General features: G+C 37.6%; 1 protein-coding gene across 1 annotated transcript in view; it reads left to right on the plus strand.

Annotated features, from left to right (window-relative positions):
- Positions 1 to 12,543, plus strand: part of LOC100232427 (coiled-coil domain-containing protein 170) — a 47,284-nt gene that overhangs the window by 16,531 nt on the left and 18,210 nt on the right. Inside the window, 3 exon segments of the mRNA XM_072926942.1 lie at positions 3,978 to 4,109; positions 6,970 to 7,226; positions 10,872 to 11,016. Coding sequence (XP_072783043.1) covers positions 3,978 to 4,109; positions 6,970 to 7,226; positions 10,872 to 11,016 — 534 coding nt within the window.

The raw sequence follows: 12,543 nt of genomic DNA on the forward strand, positions 1-12,543 counted from the left end.
TGAAAATTTATGGTACTGGGATTTATGAAAACCATCGAACAGCCCACTGAGTCCAACCACTGTACCAAGTCCTATAAAAACATGGAGGTAAAAAGGGCCCACTGATTACCTTAACATCTGAGAGGGAAAAAAAGATGTATTTCAGTTAAGATAGATCCTGTGTTATTGCTCAGATCCTTTTAAAATATATCAGTATAGAAGAGATGCAGGACAAATGGAGAAGTGAAATAAAAACTTGGAGCGCCTGAAAAGCAGTGGCAAAGGAAGCAATCACTGCATGAAGACTGCCTGTGTAGCTGAACTGATGAATATACCCTGGACAAGTCAACTTGGAGGTGCCTGTTTTGGTTAGATGTGTGCTTGAATATTGTGGAGACGATAAGAGCTCATAGGCTACTAGAGAAACTTTCCCATGGTGTTCTGCTTTTGCACCCAACTTTGCTGATAGTAACCTATGATACAATTTAGTAAAGCATATCAGTGAAAAAATAATGTCATGTGCCATCATATTACTAATCTATTTAATTTTCAACTTTTTTCCCCCTCTTCCCCCCGTTTGTTCTGTAGAAACAAAGGAAGAATGAAGTCAACAAAGGTTCATGAATCATCATTTTTGGTATGTCAACCCCAATGTCTATAGGTGCTTTGTGAATGGGAAGAAGAAATCCCTGCCCTGAGTACAGTCTATGGCAGGGCATTGACAAGTAACTCAGGGTGGTGACGGGTGTTTAAATGCCTACTGGGGGCTTTCTGTTTCAAAAAAGGTTTTTTAAAATTATATGCTTTGGGAAAGGGGTCTGGGCTGTGTGCAGGCAATGGCAGTGGTAGTGGCATTTGGCAGCACTGAAATAGGAAATACAACAGGAAATAAAAGAGAAGTTGCCAAAAGCAGAATGGGAGGGAGTGACTTTAACTGTTGTCTGATTTCAAAGTACATCGATAGGTGTGAAACTACTAAACATTGTTGTAGTTGTGTTGTTTCTGAATCAAATGAAGCTTTCCAACTAAAGGCTGGGAGATAATGGCAGTTGTTTGGTAAAAAAAGTCAAAGCAAAAATGGTCAATAATAGCAAAAATCTCCTTATATTTTTGATCTTCTAAAGATCAGCTATTACTAATAAAACCGAAGATTCAACTGAAGATACTGCTCTTAAGTATTGTAAATATAGGCTTAGCTTCTGTTTAGCATATGAATTTAGATGAAAGTTTCATTTTCTTGCAGATAAGTGGAAAGAGATGAAAAAATTAATAATGTGAGTGGGAGAAACACCCAAAACCTAGGCTAACTAGAGCTGATGGAGTATTAATATATTAATACTACTTCTGTCTACTTTCTCTAATACTTTTCACACTTCATTAATTATATTTTCCTAACAAAAATCAGTATAGATTACACAAATACTCACGAAACATTAAAAATCTGATTTTTTTTCCACAGTTAGAAAAGTGCCACATCTGCACAAAAAATTTTATCCCTAACAAATTTTACCCCACTTAATACCAATTTAACTGAGTTGTCTGATAGGTCTGATTAAAGATCAGACTTGTGATTTGCTGATGGTAAGCCACAGAAACATAGAAAACTATTAATTTTATAGCATGCATGTTTCCTGCTAAAATATGATGATAAGACCAACTTTCCTAGCATGGTGCCACCATGATTAATTTTATATTTACTAAGGCCTGGAGGATGCAGACCTCTGCCTCTGTAAATCTCACTAAGACTGTAGATGAGTCAAACAGTAATTCCCATTGACTTTGGCACCTGGCTTCATTTAAACTTTTTGTAAATCCTTCTGGATGTGTAGTTGCATCTTAAAAGTGCTCATCATTTAAAAATCTAATTTGTATGAAAAACAGATTCTGGAAGCTTCAGCTCTAAACTGTTACACTGGTTATTCTTGCTTATTTTCTTCAGCTATACTCTGAAATGTATTTATTTCACCAATTTTGAGATGTAATCCTTCTTTCTGTGAAGTCATAAGTTGTGTTTTTTTTAAGAGAAGAAAAGGAAAAGCCTACATTCATGCAGTACTACAAATGTAATAACATACATAACCATCATACCCAGTGTTACTGTTTGCAATCTCCATCCATGGTTTTTCAGCCCTTGTGTATTACAGAATGAGAAAAAATGCCTTCTACATTAAAGGCTCTAATGTGGTTGTACATATGAAACAAGCAGAGTAAAGCAAAAGCAAGACAAAAGCAGTGAGGAGATGGCACATGCTTTCCCTCACTCCCTCGGAACAGTGATAAAGTGTGGAGAAAATTAGCAGCCCTTTTATCTCCAAGATTATGTGCTGTGTTCTATGTGGCTGTGAGTTTTCTGCATGTGTCAGTCTGGCTTGATGAGAGTGGCAACTCCTTTGTGGAAGAGCCCAGCTGAGTGTCTTTGAAGGAGATGAATGCAATTAAACTTGGTGGGTCTAATCTAGTGTCAACTAGCACAAGGAGGAAAGATTAAAGAATAGAGCTGGTGATATTATAGCAACTAATGCAAGGTGATTTATCTTCTGCTGCAGTCTAAACTAGTAGTTTTTCCTTATTCCTCAGGGATTTCTCTATGTGTTACATGGTAAATACTTATTTTAATAGATGCCCACATATTTGGAAAGTCCTTCGGGTTTGTTTTTTTTTTTCCCTATTTGGAATGAGGCTGAATTTGTTATTTATCTCAGCCTGGAAATTGATGCTGATGCAGAAAAGCATGATGAGAAGATCTCTTTGTCTCCATTGCAATACCATTTTCCAAAACCAGTCTTTATCTGGAGGTGTTTTGCATTTTGTAATTCATACACAAATGCACCAGGATTGCAGTTTTGTTTCAGTCCTGTGTGAGAGCTGATGGTGCTGTCACAGAAATCTCATGTTCAGTTCTCTGCCATGTGTGCTTCCAGCATAACCTAAACTTAATTCTGTTCTGAAGATATTACATTTCATTGGTTTTAGTTACTATTGATTGAAAAAAGAAAAAAGTTCTGTCTAATGAAACTCTAACAATACTTCAAGTCTGAATTTTCACCTTGAAAGGCTTAAGTAATAAAGGCCAAGAAATCCAGTACATTCCTGCTCTATTGCAGAAGAGCAGAACATCACAAAAAGGAGAAAACCTACTATAGAATCTAAAGGGCACAGCTAAAAGGGTTGTACAAGTGGTGTGAAGGAGACTCTACTAGAAAGACAGAGGCAATGCTTGCCATGGAATCAGGACTTGAAAAAGATTGAAAGGTAGTCATTATGGTGATGGCTGGGGATGAGAAAGCATCAGTCAGGAAGCTGAAGTTGTGTCCAAGTGCTGGAGTTCAAAAGGACCTCTAACCTTGAAAGGTTAGAAGTAAAAAAGCAAATGGCAAGCCAAAAAAGTGACTTGCAGGAGCAGATACAAGTGTCTGAGTAGGCATGGGCTCTTCAGCCTGGTAGAGAGGCTGTGGAGGTGAGATATGATATAAATCTGAAAAATCTTGAGTGGCACAGTGAAGGTGGATAGTCATTGCTTTTTTTCAACATTTCTTCTGAATGAAAAATGAGGGGATGTGCAGTATAACTGAAGTCTAAAAACCAAAGTGATTCTTTGCATAAGAGACCCCTGAGGACTCCCTTTGGATTAAGGTTTATAGAGGTTGAAAGAGTAACTGGATAAGTTTGTAGAAATGGCACCTTTTGAATGTTACTAAATATATAGAAACTGCTGGAAATAGCCAAAGCTGAAAACAGTGGGAGGTCATGGGATTGTTGGGGGGGACTTTCTTACTTTAGCACTGGTCTTGGTGGCTGAGCTTGGAGATGAAGGTGGTTACTCATAGAAAAGTGACTGTTTAACCTATTTTTGAGTGAGTGTGTGTTACTCTGGGAATAATACTCTGCAACATTTGGAGTGATGCCCTGGAGCAGCTTAATCAAACAAAAAAGCATGGAAGCAAAAAAGTTCCAAAAATGTGATGTCTAAAGGTTTTGTATTCATGTTGTCTTCACAGGAATCTAATGATCACGTTCTTTTGGATATTCCCATCACTAGAGAGCAGATGAATCACTATCGAGCTGCAGCTGAAACTGCTCAAAGTGAACTCGCAGCACTTTCAGTGAAGTATGACTGTGCCCAGTCAGAGGTACATCTAAAAATAATTTCAAATCCTTTTTCAAACCTAAGGATATTTTGCAGTCTCCTTATGTAGAGACTAGAAAGCTTGCAGAAGGTCCGAAACTTGCTTTTGCTACAGAACTTTTAGGTTTTTTGTTTTAGAATATCTGTGTGATATTTACTTTGTTTCCTTCTTTGATCAAGAAATAATTATAAATTTGTATTTGGAAGATTTGAAGCGGTGTAGCTCTTTATTGTCATCTAAGTGCAATATGTTTATATTAAACCCTAAAATTAATTAAATAGTGGTTGTATAAATGTTCAGATAGATTTCCTTGTCTTGCGGGTGAGTTAAGACCTATCTGCTCATCTTTACTCGTGTCTCCCTTTTATTCAAGTTATAGCTCCCCAAATGTGCTCTGCTTTCATCACCAGTGAAATTGTGTTTGTGCTAATGAGGTTGATTGTAGCTAGAGAGACTGAAGAACACATAAACATACTTTTTTACTCTTCCTGCTGTGTAGATGGTGTTTCTCAAGAGAGGATTTTTTTTAGATAAGGATAATTTTTAGAATTGCCTTATTTCCACAATTAATTTTTTTAACATATAACTGGTTAAAATTAATTTGATTTAGGTCAGCAATGTGGGGAGTGGTCAGTTTTAAAGTGGAGTAAAGTTTGCCTTTAGAAGACATGAAATGCTTACATTAATTCACATACAAAACTACAGGCATAAGTGTCTGTTGGCTGAGGTTTAATTTGATCAGTTGATCCTGAAGTTACTGCAGAGTTCCCCTCATTTAACATTTATCCAGAACTGGTGCCTTAAATTTAAATAAGCCATAAAGAATCTAATGTTCTCATACAAAGAATTTATTACTGGAAATGTTGAATGGCTTTATTGCCAGAACATCTGACTGATTTATAGATTTTTCAAGACAGTGCTTGCAAAAGCATAGTCAAAAAAGCAGCTGTTCATGCTCTTGTTAATAAAGACCTTCATGACCCAGCTGAGGTCAGAGCCTTGTTCTGCTGAGTGCTCTGTAAAACTCATGATATGGGATTATTCTTGCTTTTTCTGCTGTTGGAACTGACCACAAAGACAATGGATAGATGAAAAAATATCACATAGGGAGTTGAACCACAGAGAAATTTTAAGGTTATGAACACTCTAAGATACCATAGCTTGGTCCAGCTGCCAAGCAAAGCAGTGCTATTGTTCCTTCAGCTGCTCATTTCCTTCCCCGCGCTGCCCCACCCCTTGTGCCGGCACAGATGGATGTGTAGTTTTACAGTGCACTGTAGTGTCCAAGCAATTGAAAAATAATTCCTTTCTTTCTGAGTTGCTTTTTAGCCAGATCACTTTGCAAATCTTCTTTCACCTTGTAGCCATATAAGTGCTTCTTCTAGCACTAAGAGGAGCGTGGAGTGTGGAAATCAAGCCCATGAACCCAGGAAAAAGCCAAGCTGCTTTTCTTGAACTCAGTGCTGCTCCAGAGTGTCTGATAAACCTGCTCTTGCACAGGAAACATAAGCTTATTGAAGGCTGTGCTGCTGTTGCAAGGGTGATCCTCATACCTGGTTTCTCAGCCTCAGCCTTCGCTCTGTGATTCTCTTTCTCCTCTGTGAGAGAAAAAGTGAACTATTTTCTGTCGGTTGTTATTTAAGTTGTTTGTAGGGGAGTCAGACAAACAAAAAAAGGGAGAGGACAGCATGTGTGTCTGGAAAGAGGAGAAGCAGGACCTCCCTTTTTCCAAGGTAGTTGCTGTTCTGGTGGCTCACCAGCCTCTCAAATTTCTCTGAATATCTTGGGTCATACTGAAAACTCCAACAGAGAAGTGAATTTCCCGCTGATCTGGATTGCAGTTTAATGTCTTAAGTATTTTTACCTTAAAATGCTTGCCACAATTTAGAAGTTCTGTCACTCACCATCAAGCGCAATTCATTTGGCTAAATTATTTGCCTGTTAATTTTATGTGATAAGACAGAAGCCCTTCAGACTGCATCTTGTCAGGAAAGATGAAACGTGCCTTAACACTTCTTGTGACAAAAAGTCCACTTTAAATTACTTGTCCCTAATGACAAAAATATATGGAAATTTTGTTTGCTTGATGAGTCTCCCTCTAGTGCGGTCTCCTAGAGAAGCTTCTAACAGAAATAGTTCAATGGGAAATAGTATTTTTAACAAAAAGAGAGAGGAAAATCTACTCCATGAGCTCTTGGAAAGCTTTAACATTATCCCTGTAAGAGGGTGATTTTCCTGCTTCTACCTATCCTTAAAAGACTCTGTTGCTATTTCTGTGTAAATACAGCTACATTTAATTGGATTATCATACCCAAAAATAACTATTTGCAAGATGAGGAGAGGGTGCCTGCCACACATTGTTCCAAAAATTTACTTGCCTCTGAATATGCCTCATGCCGCCAAAAGGCTCCACACTCATACAGAAGGATACTTTGCTATTACAGTTCCCTGAAGCTCTAAATTGAGTTGAGCACCAGATTTGGAAGTAGGCAGGCAGCAGGCAAAAACGGGAATTGTAGTGTTAATAACTTTGCTGTACTGAACATACATAGGAGACACGAGTTAAGGTTGTGCAGCAGAACTTAAGTTAAACTTTTCCTAAATTCTGAATTAGTAAATAACTTATCTTCCTGTAAGATATAATCTTGAAAAGTTGCATTGTATTACCCAACAGTAGCTTTTGTTTTTGCTAACCTCTTCCATTGCTTTTTCCTAGTCATATGAAAGTAAAGTTGTGTCCCTCTACTCTTTCTTGTAGTGATAGAAATGTGTTTCTTGTCACATTACTAAGCTTGTAATGCAGTCCTGTTATTTCAGTCTGGGAAAACTATTCTTCACTAATTTTCTCCTTTTCTATCTATAGCTGCTTAAACTCAGGTCGAGCATGATCTCTAAAGAAGCTTCTTTTCAAGAGCTGAAGGCTGAAGCTGAAAGCTATAAGGAAAACAATGCCAGACTGATGTCTCGCCTCCTGTCTTTGCAAAGACAAATCCAGGAGATAGAAGAAGAGCTGTGTGTGCTTGCTGCTTCTAAAAACCAGGCTGAGCTGACAGCTCAGGTGGCATATAAGGAAAATTTGGAGCTGAAGGAGGAGCTTCATGAGAAAAGTGCCAGACTTAAGTAAGAGTCATGTGAGATACGAAACAACTTTTTTTGGATGAGATGACAGAATGGTACAGTTATCATCACAGAAAAATAAGTTGGTGGATAGACTTTATTGTAGTTCTGAATTCTGTTACAGTGCCTGAGTCTGTGGAAGGTGTTGAAATTTGAATTTTGTTTTGAGTTGGTAGTCCATACATAGAGGTTAGAATGTTTTGTACTTTGAGGGTGAAATGCATTGAACTTATAAAAGATAGTATCCTTTAACTGTACTGTTCTTAGCATAGTGTATCCGAGCACTGATATGTCAGTTCTACATAATTGCTCATGTTTCGTATCTGTAGGATGGAACCTTGTAGCAAAATTGATTGGTATAAAAATATTCTAAACTCTTAAATTTCAAAATCCATCAGTCGTATTAATAGACAGCTAGACTTTCATAATGTATTTTTCTGCCCATTATCAGATGAATATTTGTGACTCTATCAATATTGTCTAGTCAGGAGCAAGATGAGTGTTTACCAGAAACCTGTATTTCCCAAATCAGTATTTGGCACAGCTCTGCCAGGTTTTATGCATTAAAAGTGAATAATTAAGTAATTTTAAATCTTAGAGAAAAAACCATTACAATGCACTTGTTCATTACCAGCTGATTTGCCAAAAGCCCTGCCTGGAGAGTGCAGTTTTCGATAATAGCTGTTAAGATTCTTTAAAATGCTATTTCTGGTAGGGGAAAAAAAAAAAAGAAGAAGAAGAAAAAAGAGGAAGAAAACCCTCCTATCCTGTTTGCTTGCCTAACTCACTGGGAGAAAACTTCTGGGGTACTGTGTTTCATACTTGCTTGCCATTATAGTGATACCGTCTATTTTATGCGCATAAATCTCTGCTGTCACTCCCAGAGCAGTCCTGGCTGCTCTCTTTGGCGTACAACGCTTGTGTAATCAGTTCTGTTTGTGCTGATGCATGGTGATCAGGACCAGGGGACTGCTCTAAGAGAGAAGTGAGCAAAATAAAAAGCTTGATTTCCATCTCTACCAATCCCAGCTGTTTCACTGTGCACCTGGAGTGTGCCATTTGACTTCTGGCAAAAGGGAATAGATACAGGGATAGTGAGCCTGCTCATTTGGAAGGAACAAACATGTTGGATTGCTCATGAATGTGCAGTGTTTGCTTCCAAAGCTTTTTGTTATCCTCAGCTAATGGTTCCATGTGTCACTTCACACTAACCAATGTGTTGACTCAGTGAACTTCAGTCACTTAGTTTGGCCACCTTGGTAGTGCCTGGCACATGTCTAGTCCTAACTAAGTGTTCAAAAAAGATTTTCACTGAAAACCACTAATGAAAGGGAAGAGCAAGCCAGCATGCATGAAGTGCATATTTACATTCTATACCTTGGGGATATAGTAAGAAATATTTGGTGAATTCTATGATTGGCTTCCAGGATGTGCAGCTCTCCTATTGAAAATAGTGCTTTTCTACTCAACGTGTCTATTGCCGTGGTATTTTTAGAGCGTGAACTGTCAAAAGCTTTGTTCTTCTTCTTTTTCCTTCTCTTCTCTTTGCTCATTAGTTCTGAAGAGCTAGCAGAACTGTGAAAAAGCTGTGTTCTACTTTTTTGTACCTGATTGCCTATTTTCTAGGTGCTCACACCTCTATGTGTGAGGCAGTACCTGCCCTACTGCAGGTAATTAGATTATTAGTAAAGTTATCAAATGAGTGCTTTGTACTTCAGATTTTTTATTTTTAGCCGCAGGCATGGATTTGTTAGTGGATGCCTCAGATTTTAGAGCCACAGAACAGTGGTGGGTGGTCAATCTTCTATAATATTCTGACATATAGGCATGCATATATGGCATGTCTGAGCCTAATACCTTTTTACTTCTGATATATCCCCCCTCACAAGAAACAGTTTAGCAATCATCTCATGGTTTAGTTTTGTTGGGGCTACAGGGGAAAGTAAGGTGCCCAGAGGTGAGGAAGCTGTGAAGGTGCTTGTGTTCTGTCTGCTGCAGAAGGCAGAGCTCTTTTGGCTTATGGTGTGTGCTGCGCAGTACTATCTGGAACTGCCTGCACTGTGTCCAGAGCAGTAATTAATGTTTTCCATTCCTCTCAGTTATTCTGCCACTCTCTTTCACTTTGCAGCATTTTCAGCAGCTGTGCTGATCTCCTTCCTAAGGTTATTTGCTAAATATTTTCATGGGCTGTCTGTTTTGCTTACTGATTTATAAACATTTTATGCAATGTACTGTGTTTGCACTCACTGTGCATCTCCTATTGGAGTCTTGTGTGGCTCTTCAGTTATGGAATGATGCTCTGTTTGATTGCCAGCTGGGAGAGGAAGAAATCAGACATGGAAAAGAATGTCTGCCCAGCAATGACTACTGGGTCTGCCTTAAAAACTGAGAACAGTGCTACACTCTGATAAGCAAATGAGTTTCAATAAAATATTTGCTCTAGACATGCCTTTGGTTCCATCTCAGATCTTGATTTATTCTAGAGTGAAGAACTTGTTTTAGAAAGAACCTTGTTTTTCAAATGGAATCTTGTCTTGTAAATTTACCACTACCAATCTACTATGTCTTGCACTCTACCACAAAGTACCTCACTCATGGGTGTTCCTGAGAGGTATTGGAGTTGACATTTGGATTACACTAGTGGTTATTTTGAGCTCTGTTTGGTTGGCTGGTTTTGCTAACCTGTTTGTTTGTAGCTTTTCACAAGAAATGTGTATTTCAGCATCATTTTTTTCTGTGTTTCCTACTGAATCAGACTGTGGTGGTTCTTGTTTGCTGGACCCATTGAGGGATCCATCTTGTCCCTGGCAAGGGAAGGAAAGTAACCACATTTATACTAATGAGTTAAACTCAATTTATTTGGTTGGTTGTTCTTGTAGAGTATTTACAAACTGACACCTGCTCTTAAGTCTGAGAACACATTCTATGTGGGATATGAAAGGCACCTGTTGAGTGAAATTTATGGCAAAATTGTGATGAAATTGCTGGCAAAAAGCTCCACTTTCTTAATATCTTTGTGGTAGCCCCTAGTTGCTGTCTTTTTAAATGCATCCCTTTTATGAGTAGTACTTCAGTGTACTGTACAAGAAAGTGGTGTCTCCCATGTCTGCTTCTGCTGGTAAACTTCCCTTCATGGATACTCTGGATGTCTTGCACTTCCATTGCTCCAGAAAGACTTCTCTTTACTTGAAGTTTGTTAATCATCTCCGTCAGCTTCTTTAGAGAGAGGGGATGTGAAATGCTTTTCACATATTTTTGCTCAGAGTTGATCACTCTCTCCCCCTCCCTCCCCCCACTTATTTTCTAAGCTTTTGCTTGCATTTTCTACTTGTAGTATCTTGAGGGCACTATTTATTCGTATCACTTGGTTCTTGTGTTTTATTCAGATTTTGTGCTGAGAATGAGATTGGGATAATAGAAGATTTTTAAAGTGTTAATGAAAAACAATGATGAAGAAATGCTTACAAATGAGGCAACAGCAAAATTTATATGTATTAACAAAAGATATAGAGAAATAAATGTAATTTTAAAAATTCATTTGGCGGTATGCAGAAGCTAGCAATAGTCTTGGGGCAATGTATTTTGCTTGGATTTTTTTTTTCAGGAAACATTCATCCTGATGGGTATATTTCTTTTCTGTCTGATTAGTAAATATTTGAATGAATGTGAAGAAAACATGACTCAAGCTTCTAAAATCAGCAAAAACTATGAAGAGCTCCTTACACATCTTTCTGGATTCTTGGACGTAGACATCAGAGAAAAAGAGAAACCACAAGAACATTTACCATCAAAGGTGATTGTGTTGGGAACTATTTCTCTGCAGTGATTTAATAGAAAAATATTTAGTTGTCACAGAAGTAAAGCAAATAATAGAGATAGAGATCCTTGTATTTAATTATGGCTTGCAGACAGTGCTATCATCTAAAGGCAGATTTTTTTTTTTGTACTGGGCTAATATTTAAAGGTGCTGAAGACTAATATGTCCCAGTGAACTAAGTCTGCTCTTATCTGCATAAATAATTGTTCAGCCTGTAGTTCTCACATACAGCCTTGATTAAATATTGGTTATAATCTTTCCTTAAAACATTAATGTGGGGGCCAAAAGGTGATGTGTAAACTGTAGCACTAGAGCTTATCTCTTATCTTGAGCTGACATACCATTAAATAAAAACACCTGAAGTGGCATCCCCAAAACACCCCTTACTGTGTCCTTACAATAAAATGCTGTAAATAACTTTGTGGTGTTTCTGAGACTTAATAATAAAAATTTATAATTTCTCTTCATAATGCTTCTGAAATTCCAAAAACTAAGCTTTCATTTAGGAAAAGAAAGTTGTTTGTATATTCTTTTAGCATCTATCAATGCTTCTGAAAGTAATTTTATTCTAATTTTATGCATTTGATTCGTCTTCTGTCCACTCTTTGATCTCTATTTTTCTTCACTTTGGAGCACAATAGATATTTGGGGAAATTTTATTTCATTATGTTCATGTCATTGTAGGATTACAGTTGTAATAAATCAAGATTATCTAGGTATGTATCACAGTGAGTGTACGCCCTCATAATATTACATAATATTGCAAACACATTGAAATTTTAATGGATGCTCTAAGGAACGTTGTCACACAAGATGTACTTTTGCATGCTTTAATAATTAATAAGTTAATAATGAGAGATTAAAAAAAAACATATTTGCATGTCTTTTAACAGTGTAGTAATAAATCTAGTTGGGAAATCTAATTTGTGCTGAAAGCTGTGCCTCAGGAAACCTTAGCAACTAGTTTTTCTGAGGTCTTGGCACATCTATTTAGTTTCTTTTCCACATTATGGTTTTATTTAAGACAGAATTGATTTGTTTTATTCTTAACAAATGTCTTGCCAGTAGGAATCAGGGTAAATTTTTTGCTCACTCTTTGAAGTGCACCCATTCATCTATTCCACTGATTGGAAATATCATAGCATACCCAAACAGCCCTAGAATCCTCCTGGAAAAGACTCCTTTTTCCAAGGAGTTGGCTGTTCATAATGGCAGCACACCAGGTATTTGGCCCTGTCCTTGAATGTGCTTATGAAATATCTGTTACTAACTCAAACCTCTGGTGCTTAAAAAGTTTTGAGCATGAATTGCAGCTTTCTTGTTCCAAATGAAAGGCATACATCCTACCAAGCCAGGCAGGAAGGGTTTGCTTTTCACATGAAGGAGCTGCTTGGTCTCTTTTCTGACCTGCCTCCCGTCAAGCATGGATATGCAGCAGCAGTAGCTCTCCACCTGTTTAATAGATCATAAAGTCTGTGTGGAAGTAAATCTGTATCACATTAT

The sequence above is a fragment of the Taeniopygia guttata genome, chromosome 3 (genome assembly GCF_048771995.1).
Source record: "Taeniopygia guttata chromosome 3, bTaeGut7.mat, whole genome shotgun sequence".
Lineage (NCBI taxonomy): Eukaryota > Metazoa > Chordata > Aves > Passeriformes > Estrildidae > Taeniopygia > Taeniopygia guttata.